Here is a 14,381-nt window from a genome sequence, read left to right on the forward strand (position 1 = left end):
TTGAACCTTGCGTGCGGGAAATGCTTACTGATCGAATAAAGCCAGAGATCGCGGAAAATAAGCTGTGATTAACGATGATTTATTGATGATAATCGAACGTAAATTGAAATATAATGTAATAAATCAACTAATTACTAAATTACAACAAATTAAAAGAGAACGCGAATCACGAATCAATAAGGGAGAACATTTCGATCATAATTGCGGCGTAACAAATGTTTCTAGCTGATCTCTAAAGACATATAAAAATCAATAATAACGAGAGGATACATGTATTTCAAATTGTTCTAAAGCGATAGCAATAACATAAACGATAACAGTTATTAAATCCTTGAGGCCATAAATTGCAGGAGATAGAAGGCTACAGAAAAACTAAATGGGTCCTTTGAAAAACTGGGCGCTGCCACGTGGGGCAACGTACGTAAGCTATAAAGGTACTCTGTGATTTAGTTTGTTGAAAACGCAAATTCAGGAAAAAGGGGCTATAAGTTCGAAGTTGTACTTCAGAATAGGGGTAGAAACTTACACATCGGTTCCCACTTTCAGTCCTAATAGCCAAGGTGACTTAAACTTAGTTTACTAAAAACACTTATGCTAGCTCTGTTAATACAATCCTTTTTGATTATTTAACTTGCATCATTGGTGGTCTCAAACGTTTTCCAGCAACTCGGAAAATTTTTAAAAACATTAACCATTCATTAGTAACTTTGTAATACATTCTGTCTCCTATTTATGTGTGTATTGAAGGCTGATCAGATCCTGTCTATTTTGCTCAGTGTATACGATACGTAATAATCATTGGCAACAGATCCTTAGATCGGAAAAACTTGGTTTCATCCGATCCAATATGATATATCTCACTTCATGAAAGCAGTTCCCTGGTGGCATAAACTGTTCAGATAGGGAAGGAAGCTACATTACAAATTACTCATTAAAAGCAATTTCAACATCTCGAAGTCTGATTTCTCTGAAAATGAAAGCGAGTAAATTTACTTTATTGATGAATGTTCACTGCACATGCTCGCAAGCACGTAAAACTGCAGCTGCGTATAGCTGTCTTCTCTCCTCAGTTTTTTCCACTTTAGGATGTCCGTAAGCAAGTCTGTCAATATTGATCAGATCTTTTACCGTTTCCATAGTTGGCTGCCCTCCATCGATAATGCTCTTCACCGTCTCTTTCACAGCAAACGTCAATTTTCCCCCCAAAGCTTTCCTGATTCGCTCGTTATCTCCATGCAGGATCTGTAGCTCGCATTTAAGTTGTTTAATGGCTTTCCCACTCAGTTCCTTTGTTCGTTTCGCTTCCGCTTCGACGACGTCGACGTCCTAAAGTAAAAACAAAATTCATCAAGTAAAGCAATAATCCTTGCAGGTGAGTAAAAGCAAGAAAACAAAAGAAACCTGGAAAAAAGCTTCAACGCGATTCGAACCCATACCTCCCAAATACTAGCTGGGTGTTACTACCAGCGAGCATCTGGGAGACACGGGATCGAATCCCATCGATGTCTGAATTTTTGTCTTAGTCCATTTTTTTCTTTTTCTTCTTTTTTTCGGGTGGGGGATTATTTAAATGTTACCTCACCTACAAGGATCATAGCTTCATTTGATTTTGATACGCAGGTGAAATGAGGTTTATTTAAAAAATTAGAAACACTCATTATGTACTGTATTTTTTGCACACACTTTTTTTCTTTCAACTACTGGAAGCGTAATAGCCCTCTTTAAAATGCAAATAGTTTCGACGAAAAAGAAAAAAGAAAACACACTTCGCTGGCTAAAAATAATTTCGAGTTTTAATATTTTTAGATACTAGATAATATAGAGCAGGTAGTTTGTCTCGTGTCTCTCTTAGTTCGGTGATTGGAAGTGATAAAATGTGTCTTCTCCTTTTGGCCTCGTAATCTCTCTTATCTGCCTCTTTTACTGAAAATACTCAATTGTTTCAAGCATCCTCTCTTTTCTCTAGTATGCTTCAAGTTTGATTTCAGCCACTGTCAGATACCAAGAGATATCTTGATGTCTTGAAAGATCATACAAACTCAAATCATTCTAAATGGTATATATTCTTTTCAAGATATATTACAGGGCGGAAATCTTAGTTTTCGATTTTTCATTTTCGATCGACTATTAATAAGAGGTATATAAGACATTTACCTTCAAATCACTGAAGTTAAATCCAGAAACGTTCTCAATGGTTAAGATGAGAAATTCTCTCAACCCCTGTAGCCCTTGCAGGGAAGGCCACAGGGCCGCGCCTATCGGCGAGTATTCAAAATAATCTTCCTCTAGGGGAACAATACCGGTATGTAACTCCCACTTCCAGGGACAGGGATGAGTTGTTGCTGAAAAAAAAAATTAAGATAGAAAAAACGCTCGGTTTCTCTTTTTCAATGAATGAGGTATCAAAGGGGAAAGGGAGCTAGGATAGAGGAAAATTGTTGTATGACAACTGTCTCTCTCGGACTCTTAATGCACAGCGTAGAGCACAACTGGCTCAGTAAAGCCTACATTTCCGCCTCTCTTATGGCAGAGTGAAAGATAGATTCCTTATGGTAAAAACTATGAACGAGTTAAAAGCTAGTAGCAGGGATAAGGGAAGTGATTTGTGAAGATGAACAGAAAGGACTTCTTCCTTTTCTTATTCCAAAAATCAGGTTTAGTGAGAGAGTAAAAGGCTTGGACTTGTCGTTCAAGGCGGCTTGCCAAAGATGATATATCATTTAATAATGTAAAGGCTGTTAACCATAAATAAGCCATAGCTTAGAACAAATGCAATACACTTTTCCCGTTTACATACAAGGTTCTGTGTATTTCTTCAACTTGATCCAGTCGAACCCTGGACTTTCATTGGACAACAAAATTCTTGGCACCAGTCTCTTTTCTAGCAGCATCTTGTAAAACGCAGCCCACAGTTCGTCGGTGACGTAATCATGTCCATTTGTATACAGTCCGTACACGTACATACCAGCTTCGAAGAGTTTCACCTCAACATTCTCGATTTCCTCTCTGCGGCCTTTTTCCTCTTTGAACACAGTCAAGATCCTGTTGTCCACGGATAGAGCACAAATTACAGGTTTTTCAGAATGGAAACCATTGGGAGCGTAACAACCTACAAATTGAAACGGTAGAAAAGGTAACCTAAACGCTAAAAAAGCTCCACTTTATCTATCACCTCACTTTAGATAGTCAGTGAATCAAGGTACCACTACTGAGAGTAATTAACAAAAATATATCCATTACATTAACTCATGAAATTCACTCAATTCGCTTTTCCTATTTTTACTTTTCACATTAGCAACTTCTGATGTAGCAAACCGGAGCTGTTAGATTTCGGATCTAGAATTTGTCAGCTGTCGCTATGCTAAATGATCGCCACGCTAGATTTTATTTTGATGACGTCTCAATTCAGCTATTAATTAGATAAACGAGGTGCTTTTATCATGTATACAAGTGCTGTTAAAAAAAAAAAAGAAAAAAGACTTGTGGAAGACCTTGGAGCCTCTTTAACAATTAGCTTAGCTTTCTTGACTTGCCTCTGACAATACTTTGAATTACCTGGAATTTTCTCCGAGCAGAGCTTCACCTGCTCCAGGAATCGATTTTCCCAGACTGCAACAAATTTCTTCCTTTCTTCTGATGCTTCAGGAGTCTGGTTAAAGAGTATCGACAAAAAGCTGCGCATCAGTAACGAATTTTTCCAAAAGGTTAGCAGATCTTGCAAAGAGTGAAAATGTTAAAGAATTCTTTAATGGCTAATGCAGGCATAGAAGGCAAATTTTCAGGTGCAAAAGCATGAAAAAATTGTATGGCGTGATGTAAGAGACCTCTGCTGCTTACCCTATTGCTAGAAGTCTTGTAAATTTTTTCAATCCGCTTGCGGTGTTGCTGCTCCAGGCGTATCAATCTCTTCACTCGCCTTTCTAAGTCTTCTGATTTCACACCAACAGAATTAATTTGTTCTACTTTTGCCTTTACAGCAACAACCTGTTCTTCCATCTCTTTCAAAGAATCCTGGAAACCAAAAAGATCTTTCGTACAAACCTCCTTCCCGCCAACTTCAACGGAGGGAACAAGGTACATAAAGAGGATATCCTTCCATTCATACCAAAGATGTCTAAGAACTCCTGTTAGTTTCTTGGTATGTAATCTTTCACTCGGTGACTCGCGCCTACTGAGGTAACAAGGCAGCTCAACTGCAGGTGAGGACCATAGATCTAGCTCAGCTTTCCTTTCTTGGTTGTATCCAGCAGCTTGAAACTGAGCCATGAGAGATTGATTTTTTGAGAGGGATAAAATGCGTTCTTGAATTTTACTATGTACTTGCTCCAGAAATGAAGAATTGCTGTCTGACGGTTGGTCTGAAAACAATGTCTCAACAATTTCCAGAGTGTGAGAGGCAAGGACTGGTTTAGTGACGATCGAAGACAGCCATCGCCGTAACAACATTAACATTGGTGCATACAAGTCTTTGTGACTTAGAACAAATGGAAGGTTTTCATGGAGGTAAGATGTCTGCCTCGAAACAAATTTTACTACTTTGAGTTCATCTTCGCGTATATGGGGCATTAAGACACTATCTTGAATAATTTCTTTCCCATCTTCCCTGCTGCGTCGTTTTCCAAAGATTTCTGTGAAGAGAGACTTCAGCTTCAGGCCATAGATTTTGTAGAGATCGTTTCTTTTTGTGTCTCTATCCTCGTGGCTCCTGCAAAGCTCACTACAGGCGTCCAAAACTATATCTCTGACGACAGCATCTTTAGAGTTTTCTTCGGGCTTTCGACCTCTCAGTATGTTTATGAACTCGCCAAGCAACCGAGCCAATCGAACGCGTTCTTTGATCTTCCCTTGTTTGATACCCTCTCCGTTTTTTACTTCAAAGCCTCCTTCTGGAAAGAGGGTTTGGGCAATGACTTGTGACGCAGATGCAACGAGCTGCAAGGAGCGAGAACTGAGGTCAACAATCGCATCGACATCGCGTGATGTCAAATCTTCCAACGGCGTCGTCAAGAATGCTACACACCAATCGTTTATCACCCGCGCTGGGAAGCCGTCAGATATCATGGCCTTTCTCCATTTGGACAAGCGGTTCAGGCCGTAACAATCTTCCGGATCGTATAGCAGAGTCAATTCCTTGAGCTTGGTGACAAGATCCTCACAGGAATTCATGCAAACGCGACCAAATGATGTCAATAGCTGCCAAACAAAGTCACATTGCGCAGGGCTTAAGGAAGATATTTCTTCTCCTTTACAAAGTGATTCAATGCTCTCCACAAGTTTAATCGACTGCTGCTTGCTTGACCACGTAGAGACGATTTCCCTTATTGAAACTGCGGCTCGCTCATTGCTTTCGTAAAGGTTAAGCACACATTTGGTTACTTCAAAAGGCAATCCCCTCTCAAGAATAAAACTCAACTCTTTCAACTGTGGCTCAAGAGGTCGAAAACATGAAGCTGAAAACACATATCCAAATGAAGGGAAAGACGCTGTTGGCGGCGTTTTTTTTCTTTTGCTTTCCAATGTTGTACTAAGTACAGTTTGCAACTCGAAGAGAGCGGCCTCGTCGATATCATCTCCGTTGCAAGTCCACTTGCACGCTTTCAAAATGGCCTCGGAGCACTGAATTGCATGGTGCTGATTCAGTTTTCCCCAATGCAAAACCATTTCTATAGATGATGCCTCTGCGAGAATTGACAGGATAACACCCACGTAATCATCGATAAAAGGTAAACTAGAAGCACATCCCTTCTCCGGACAATATGAGGTCGGCTGATTAAAAACAAGCTTCCAAATGTCCACGGCATTTTCTGAAGGATCACTTTTTTGTCCCAGTAACCGTTTCAAGTGACAAATAATCTTGATGGCTATCAAAACTGGTGTGAAAATAGGATCTTTTTTCTCTGTGGTTGAACGATTATTTGCTTGAGTACTCACGGCAATGTTCAGCGTTGTTCTCATGTCCTTCCCATGACAGTCCGGTGTTACCATATTCTCTCCAGATACAAACTTAAAGAATCCATCTTCAATACGCACATCAGAAAACGTAAAACATCTAAGAGGACAAGATAACATTTTTAAGGCTGTGCAGCTTAGTGCAAATGCAAAAGCCGCCTCTTCATCAGAGACTGAGGGATGGAAAACGAGCCACTCCAGTTCGCAACATGCGATCCGTCTTTTCATGTGAACCGCTGGCCTTTCAAAAAGCAGTCGGTGGGTCTCTGCTAATATCTCCAAACCACTGTTTTCTCTGAGGATGATTTCCACACGATCCATTAATTGGTATCTCTTTGCCGGGGTACTGGTAGTGCTGAACGCTTTCCAAAGGATTCGTGGAACCTCCAAGTAAGAAAGAACAAGGTGGTCGAGTGTCAGTTTCCATCTCTTTCCAACTTCAATCAGAAATTGTTTCCTCTCATCTTTGGGCACGTGATTCTCATGCAGATGGTCAAAGTTGAGCATCATGAGAGGAATCATTTTAGAGGGAATAATGCGCAGGACTTCCAATAACTCTTCGAGAGATTCCGAAACATCTTCTAGTGACTTAGAGTTCCGAGAGACCACATTAAGAAAAGGCACCAACCGTTGAAAGAATGCTTGATCTAAATCTTGCTGCGAGCAAATGACATTAAAGATGTTCATAAAATTTCTTTTTGAGGATGGTTCCAACATCTTTGTGGAAAGAACCCAACAGAGTGATCCACTTTTCTCGTCTAATGGAATTCTAGACAGTTGATTAAGGACCTCGGAATTATTGAACAAGGAAACAATGCAACGAAAATCCAAGTGTATGGCTCCAATGCTCGAAGTATTGCCTCGCCACCCAGAAAAAGGCAACAAATTGTATAACGCACCTTCTATGTTTGTTGCTGATAAGGTTTCTGGGTTTCTCAGAACAACGTCACTAATACCCTTCACCAAAATTGTTTTCTCAGAGGGTGATAGTATTTCTGCAGCCACGACAGTCCTGACGATTGCAGAATAGCTTTGTAGAAGATCTAATTCTCCTACAGAATTATCTTGCGAGATTCTCTGATCTTCTGCTCTGACTTTTGGCAGATGGGCAAGTCTAACAGCTGTTGACCTGACATAAGATAGAAGTCCCAAAATTTCGAATGGAAAATCAAATCCCCAAGCATGTGCAAGAACATACCGGCAGCAATGCGAATCAACCTCATCTTTGTAAAAGCCACCAATTATCAATGCGGCAGTCACAAAGGTCCACACCTTCAGAACTTCGGTATTGAGAAAATTATAGCCGATAACACCATTCTCAAGCTGTTTACATAGATCGTGCCTTTCTTCTAGGGTCTCTGTAACAATGGAAAATAGGACATCACAGTACTCATTTGTTCTTTCTTCGAGGGTACATTGATGGTTCTTAAGTATGCTCAAAATACTTGTTCCACTGAGATTTCCTTTTCCAGACTTTGTTAACATTTGCATAAATTTCTTCTTTCTTGCTCCAGAAAGTGGCAATTTAGAGAGAGAAGACAACTGTGTCAAAATATGGACAGGAATATAATTCTTCGTCCTTTGCCTGTCAACGTAACGCTTGATAAAATCGAGAAATTCAAGTAGGATCTCATCCATGGAATCGAGACTTTGACTAGATGTTACCTCTCCGATGAATTTGATGAGATACATTCTATCCGAATCACTTACGAAGGGGGCCAAGTTTGTCAATTCATTACAAACATGCTTCTTGGTACTGGATGGTAAACAAGGGCACATGCTTAAAGTCTTGATAACCCCAATGTCAAACTCCTTGATGAAACCCATTGGTCGGTCTCTGGAGCACATGAGAAGCCAAATCATATCTGTTCTCAATTCCGCTGCGCCGTTCTGTTGTGAAAGCCATTCTAATGCCTTTAGGGTAGGAAGCTGTTCGTAGTGCATGTAAGCTTGACGATGTTGAGCAGGGACTCGCGCCGCCAGCCGTGCGGTTTTGTGAATAAACACCAGTACTTCTGGACGCCTTTGAAACGTAGAGGGAAAGAGTTTAATGAAACAGATGAGGAGCTCTTGCCACAACGATATCAAAGAGAGCAAAGGACAAGGAAGCCATTCTAAGAAGTCTAATATTCTCCCTACTGACTCGCTGTTCGATTCGTCCACAAAGAATGTCAATAAACAAGCGAGATTTTGATAGACGGGAATATTAGAAAAGGTTTCTCTCCACAAATTCAAAACTCTTTTAAGCAGCTCACCGTTTGGAAATAGTGACAACACTTTAAATACAAGATCAAAAGCTTCTGCCTTCTGTGGAGCATACCCTCCATCAATGCTAAAGAACTGATCAAAGACCTCTCTTAGGATGCTATTGTTGATGTTCGTCGCCGCCAGCAGCCTTAGTGATGTCGCTGTGAAATTAGGAAAGGAACAAAAGTACTTGAAATAGTCAAAGAAAATTTCCAGCCTTTCTTTATCATGGGGGATGTTTATTTCAATACCGTTTCTTAGCATCTCCTCAAAAACGTTTAAACAAAATAAAAATGTGGACTCGTATTTAAGGCTCCTTGATTGAACCAAGACACCCCCAAAAATTTCTGTACAACGAGGATCGTCGGCCTTGACTGATGAGAGTGCAAAGCTACTAGATACATTCGGCAACTCCAGTAGTTTCATCCAGTTTAATAAGAATACTGGGGATACTATATGTTCACTTTGCAAAGTGAATTTTCCAATGATATACTGCTGAACGTTTTTGATTTTTGCGTCTAGAGAGGCTAACCTTATCGTTTCGTCAACGATTTCCACAAGGGATTCATCATTTCGCCGCGATTCAAATATCTTGAGGAGTTTTTCAAACAAGTAGTTGGTTCCATAGCTTTGTAGAGTAAAGTTGGTCTCTTCTTTGACCTCTCCTAATTCAACAAACTTCCCATCCAGACAAATCTGAACAAGTGTCAGAAGGCTTTTAAGAATGTCAGTTGGCGAGCATACTTTTAGATCCGTTGGAAAACAGAATTTCAAAGCTTTCATGTAGTAATCAAAAGAAAGTCGTTGTGACTCGTTACTGGTGTAGCAAAAGGATAAACAGATGTCAACAAGCCTATTCACCTCTTCCAGAAAGGCGGCCGAAGGTTCTTCTTCTAAAGTCGCAAAAGGAACAACAACCACATTGAGGATTTGAATGGTGTGGTAGCCCTGTAGCCTCTGAACATGTTCAAGGAAGCTTGTCTGTTGGATTTCGTCTTTGAGACGAAGTGTTGCTGATGTTAGCACAGTTTCTAACTCTTGAGTATGTTGCTTTGACAAGCTCGAATTCTGCTTCACAATTTGCCTTAGCTTCTCTTGTGAAGTTTGGGACAGCTCTGGTGAGCTAAAGTAATTGTCTTCGCTCATTTTCCAAGCAGATAAAAACTGATTATTTCGATGGGTTGTACTTGTATCTTGGATATGTGTTTAGAACTCCGCCAGCAAAAGATTTCTTCATTAGCATTGCATATTCTAAGGTCGCACGTGCAAAGTCTAGGCCTAAGTAAAGATATATACCGCGAAGTCTAAGTAAGTAAAACTTCACTGTATTGACAATATATAATTCTTCAATGGCCGTCCTTGATGTCATTGCATACGTTCTACATTTAACGATTTCTTCTTGGATTTAAATGTAACAACCATTGTTAAAGTGACCTGGCAATTATGGGTACACCATTCTCACTGTAGTTTCAGTGATATCCTACCAATGCTCTGACGAAGGGCTCAAGGCTAACACTCTAAACTTTAGCTTTAGAAACTTTTTATGGTGGCCAATTTACATTATATACTAAGTTAAAAAAATACATTTCTTGAAATACCCCTACCAACAAAGCTCCTTCTGATGAACTAAAGTGCTCCCTAGCGTGGTGGCGGTCTTTCAAATTTCTATGGATAATTTACTTTTAAATTCAGAGTCAAAACCTCCTTGAATTTGAATTTTCAAGTGTAATCTATTCCTTTTTATTTTACCTTTCCTTCCAAGTTTTCCTTATCAAATTCAATTTGATTTTTCTTTAAGTCGTAAGCTAAAAGAAGCATGGATTCAAAGAATAACATAGAACGGAAATCTTCCCTTGTATATGCCAATCAGTTTATGAGCTCGTTGTAAGCATACGCGCTAGAAGGTCGAGTTGAAGTTTGGCTCGTTAGTCTTTGCGGTAGGTGAAAGCGGGAAAATATTTCTCCTCTAATCCACCCTAAATGCTGGAACGTTAATTGAAAAGTTGCTGCTCTAATAAACTTTTACTTCCACCATTATTTTTCGTTGTCAAAGGCTAGCAAATAAATAATTTATGCGTTCAAATAATTCGGGGAATCCCCCTTTTCCGTTGGTTTCAAAATGGCGCCCGATGAGAGGTTTCTGTTCGTGGGTTATGAAGGAGAACAGAAAAGGGTGAGATATCGCACGTATTTTTCAGGAAGAAAGAGAAAGCCCGCATGACAAATAAAATTAATTGATTTTCTGTCGATCTGCTTGTGGTCTTGAGGAGAAAATGAACACGTACGCCGAAGCTCACTTCTAAAAGTTGAGGAAGAGCAAATAACTCATTCAAAATAAAACCCTTGCCTTCTCTCGGTGAAATCCTCTTTCTATATATTAAAACATCTTCATTTTTCCTTGAAAATTCCATGCAAAAACGTTAGAATCCGGTTTGTAAACGAGCGAACGAGCTGCGACAATATCTGTCATTCCTATTTCCCTTCTCAGCATGCAATCATTTGAATTCCAAGTTTATCCTGCGTAGTACCTTTTTTAAGGTCCTGAGCAAATAAATATGAGAAGAGGAGAAAGCCTTTAAAGACTGGATTAAAATTATATTTTACTTACCTCTCGATCTCACCTCCTTAAAAGCGACAACGCTGTGTAAATTTGCTTAGTAATCACATTTGTTTTCGGGAATTTCCCGTTGAAAAGATTTCCTAGAAAAACAAACGAAAGCGAGGCTAAAGATTTTGCCGCTGACATACAATGGACTGGCATTGCTGACGATACTAGACAGGAAAACCGGAAATAATGTCCGCTTTCACCAGAGGATTTTTATCGCCTTGTTTCGACTATGCCTTAGTTGATATTATTATCTCCTAAAATCATTGTTTATCGGGTACAAAAAAAAATTCGATTATCTGCCTCGAAATGTTCGATGAACCAGACTTGAATTGAACCAAACTCAACATCTCATCATTCCAACGACAGCCGTGGCATTTTTTAAGAGGTCATTATAAGAGATATTGAATGATCGTGGTGGTTGACTGATTATCATCACAACAGTTTTATTGCACAAAATCATTTTAGAACGAAATATTTTCAGGGCTCTCGAGGAGTTTACTCCAATTTTCCTCATTGAGTTTGAAATATCATTTCCAGGAAATAATCATGAGCTTTCTCGGAAAATAGGAACGAGTTTGTCTGGCTCAAGTTACAGCTGCGTCAATCGTGATCAGGGACCGCGCAGCAAGTTTTCGAGTGGGGGGGCTAAAGAAGAATGCGTGAAGGAAAATTTTTTTGTTAAATTATTTTATGTTTAATTCATTTTTATTCTTGCAAAAACGTGGGGGGGCTGAAGCCCCCCCAGCCCCTCCCTCTGCGCGGTCCCTGGTGATTGAGTCTAGTTTCATCTTAACGTTGAACAGAAAAGAAAAAAGACGTGTTCACACCGAGTAGTTTTGGCACGAGCATCCCTAGCCAATCAGGGACAAAACGAATCCTGATCGCGCGAGTTAGTCGCTCGTTTATTTGTTAACCCTGGCAACCAAGGAAGCTGAGGGTATACCGAGGGAATTGGTGATCAACGGATAATTGATTTGCGATGGCTAATTTCAGTGATAATTATGCAATTCGATTAATGTGTTTGTTCCGAAAACTCATCTCTGAGAATCACTTTATGAGAGCTTAAGGAAGCGATCAGCCATTTTCCATCATTTTCTCTTGCATCATACTCCAGTGCAGGATCACTATCTGTCGTTACATTGTTTGATGTAGCTTGTTGATGTGTATCATTATCGTCTGCATTATTGTGCAAAGCTGTGAGGCTGCTCTCAATATTGTTAATATCAACTAGTATATCATGTACAATGGATTATGTACTAATTTACTTTGAGCCAGTTAAGAACTTGCTGTTAGTATTAACTCTTGTCGTACTGCTTGAAAATAACCATGTCCTCTAAATTGTAACTTTCTTTTAAGCTTTAGCATTATTATACCAGATCTGTCTGGTGGACAAAGGAGTTGATTACATGTCTGATCACATTCTACACTGTCAGGTACATTGCATATGGCACCTTTAATTTTTCTATGTTGTCCTTTAGGCATGACCACAATCTTCTCAAATACTATTCTTTGGGCTATTAGTACTTGTTCCAGTTTTTCTAATGAGGATAGTTCTGTGGTTATTTCATCCACATACATGTTATCCACTACAGCCTGACATGATGATTTTCCATTTTTGACCTTTGAATGACATGTGTTGCATATATACTGGTTTCCATCAAATGACTGCTGAATATTGAAATATTTTTGGCAAGGGTACTTCTTCTTCTACTTCTTGTTTATGCATGTTATTACTGATTCCTTATAGAGTATTCGATTACAGACAGTACATATAAAACAAGGGCCTTTTCTTATATTTTCATCTTAAACTGGTTAATACACAATTCAACTGATCTGGCTTTCACTAATTTCTCATTGCAGTGAGAAAGTAATTCTTTCTTCTTTGTAGCATCCATAGCTGAATATTTTCTTTTAATGTCTTCTAGAAACCTTTTTTTTGACAACAGGTTCCATACTGTCATACATATGTTTTTTTTTCTGTGTTTTCTCATGATGTGTTTCCTTTCAATTTCAGTAATTTTACATGAACAGCAAATAAATTGTATATCATATTCCATATTCCTTTTTATTTTTGTGTGGTTCCTTAAAATCAAGGTCTCTAAAGATATTCTACTTTCAGTTAAATTACCTAATTCTCCATCACCTACTTCATCAACATGGACATTTATGTTAGTGCCAAAAATTGTAACACTGTCAGGCAGGGTAACAGATGTTAAACAGTGCTTACTGTGCATTGTATTGTTAGGCTGAGATCCATTTTCAATGATTGCACCTAAGGCATTCGCATGGTGAAATGACTGAGTAACATATAGAATAAAGAACTACGGCAAAACAGTGGTCTTTGTAACACTGGTGTTGACCTGATGATCTCTTTAATACCTCTCTTACACTGTTGCTTATTGGCACGTGATATTTTGTAATTTGAAACCTTTTAGTTCATACATATCAGTTGCTCCATATAAACTTTGAAAGTAATGCACAAAGTTGTCTGTAGATGATATATCTAATAGAACACATGTCCCTCAAGCATGACTTTTACCATAAATATATGTAGCAATATATATTAGAGTCAAACACTTTAAAATAGCCAGTATCAGCACAGTAGCTAATACCCACAGCAATACATCCAACTTTTAAAATAGATGACCATCATTCTGCTATCAATGACTCAAAAGCTCTCTTCAGGCCCATACTGTATTGATATCCCTCAATGGTAGGCTCACCATGGACATTACCAGTGTAACTTTTACTGTATTCAAGCTGGTAATCTTCTTCTAGTACTGTAAGCATTGATGGTAAATCTGTTACCAGTAAACATGATTGTCTTGATAATTGTGACAAACTGCTATATGGTTGATTTCGAATATGCATTATTTGTTTCAAGTCATTGGGATTGCCTATTCCCTTCATATTGTGGTATTTGCACATAAACTCATTGCAACACATTGTTGCCCTGCATCTATATCATTAGAGAGCTTGTTCTTTGTACAATTGCCTCTGCGAATTAAACCCTAGTACTCTCTATATGGGAAATTACATGAAAAGAACCTTAAGTATTTGAGATGCTTCTTTCCATGTTTATCTCTACTTGAATTGTAGACATATCCCATTGAAGAGTTAACGTTTCTTGTTCTAAAAATTGGTGTCCTTCTCATTTTTTGTTGTATTTTTTGATGACTTGTTTTATGTGTACTTTTCCTTCGTGTTGCATTATTTTTAATAAGATCATGGATTTTCGATGACTTTGGTTCGTTTTTATTTAAACGGCTCCGTACATAACTCTGCAGTTTTCTAATTTTCTGAGTGAGACGTTTTAACATCTTCACTGATACTCTGCTTGGTTCACGATCACGTTTATAGCCGTAGCACTCACACAAAACACGAGTAAAATCATAATATACATACTTTGCATAACGAGATCTGAATTTTTGTACTTTTATCGACGCTGTAACAGCATTGACACTGTAACATCATTATGTTCATGTTCATATTGACAGCTTTTTCTAGAAGATCACAGTCATCAAGAGTATTCATAATGTCTTCTTCTAGGCACATACAACTCCATGCTAAGAGCAAA

At 38.8% G+C, this 14,381-nt stretch overlaps 1 protein-coding gene across 1 annotated transcript; it reads right to left on the reverse strand.

Annotated features, from left to right (window-relative positions):
* Nucleotides 1-63: 63 nt before the first annotated feature.
* Nucleotides 64-10,915, reverse strand: LOC113679804 (uncharacterized). The gene is made up of 6 exons (XM_089213057.1): nt 10,805-10,915; nt 3,838-9,474; nt 3,556-3,649; nt 2,798-3,109; nt 2,155-2,342; nt 64-1,326 (listed from the first exon to the last, which is right to left on the reverse strand). The coding sequence occupies exons 2-6, from the start codon at nt 9,340-9,342 to the stop codon at nt 1,009-1,011; spliced, it is 6,417 nt and encodes a 2,138-aa protein (XP_089069183.1). The 5' UTR covers nt 9,343-9,474; nt 10,805-10,915; the 3' UTR covers nt 64-1,008.
* Nucleotides 10,916-14,381: the final 3,466 nt, after the last annotated feature.

The sequence above is a fragment of the Pocillopora damicornis genome, chromosome 7 (genome assembly GCF_964200805.1).
Source record: "Pocillopora damicornis chromosome 7, jaPocDami1.2, whole genome shotgun sequence".
In the NCBI taxonomy this organism is placed as follows: domain Eukaryota; kingdom Metazoa; phylum Cnidaria; class Anthozoa; order Scleractinia; family Pocilloporidae; genus Pocillopora; species Pocillopora damicornis.

Coding starts and splice junctions, on each gene's coding strand:
- LOC113679804 (XM_089213057.1), bottom strand. CDS start 9,342: ATGAGCGAAGACAATTACTTTAGCTCACCAGAGCTGTCCCAAACTTCA. Junction 3,110..3,555: donor CTGCTCGGAGAAAATTCCAG/GTAATTCAAAGT, acceptor TTCAATTTGTAG/GTTGTTACGCTCCCAATGGT. Junction 1,327..2,154: donor TTAACTTCAGTGATTTGAAG/GTAAATGTCTTA, acceptor TTTTTACTTTAG/GACGTCGACGTCGTCGAAGC.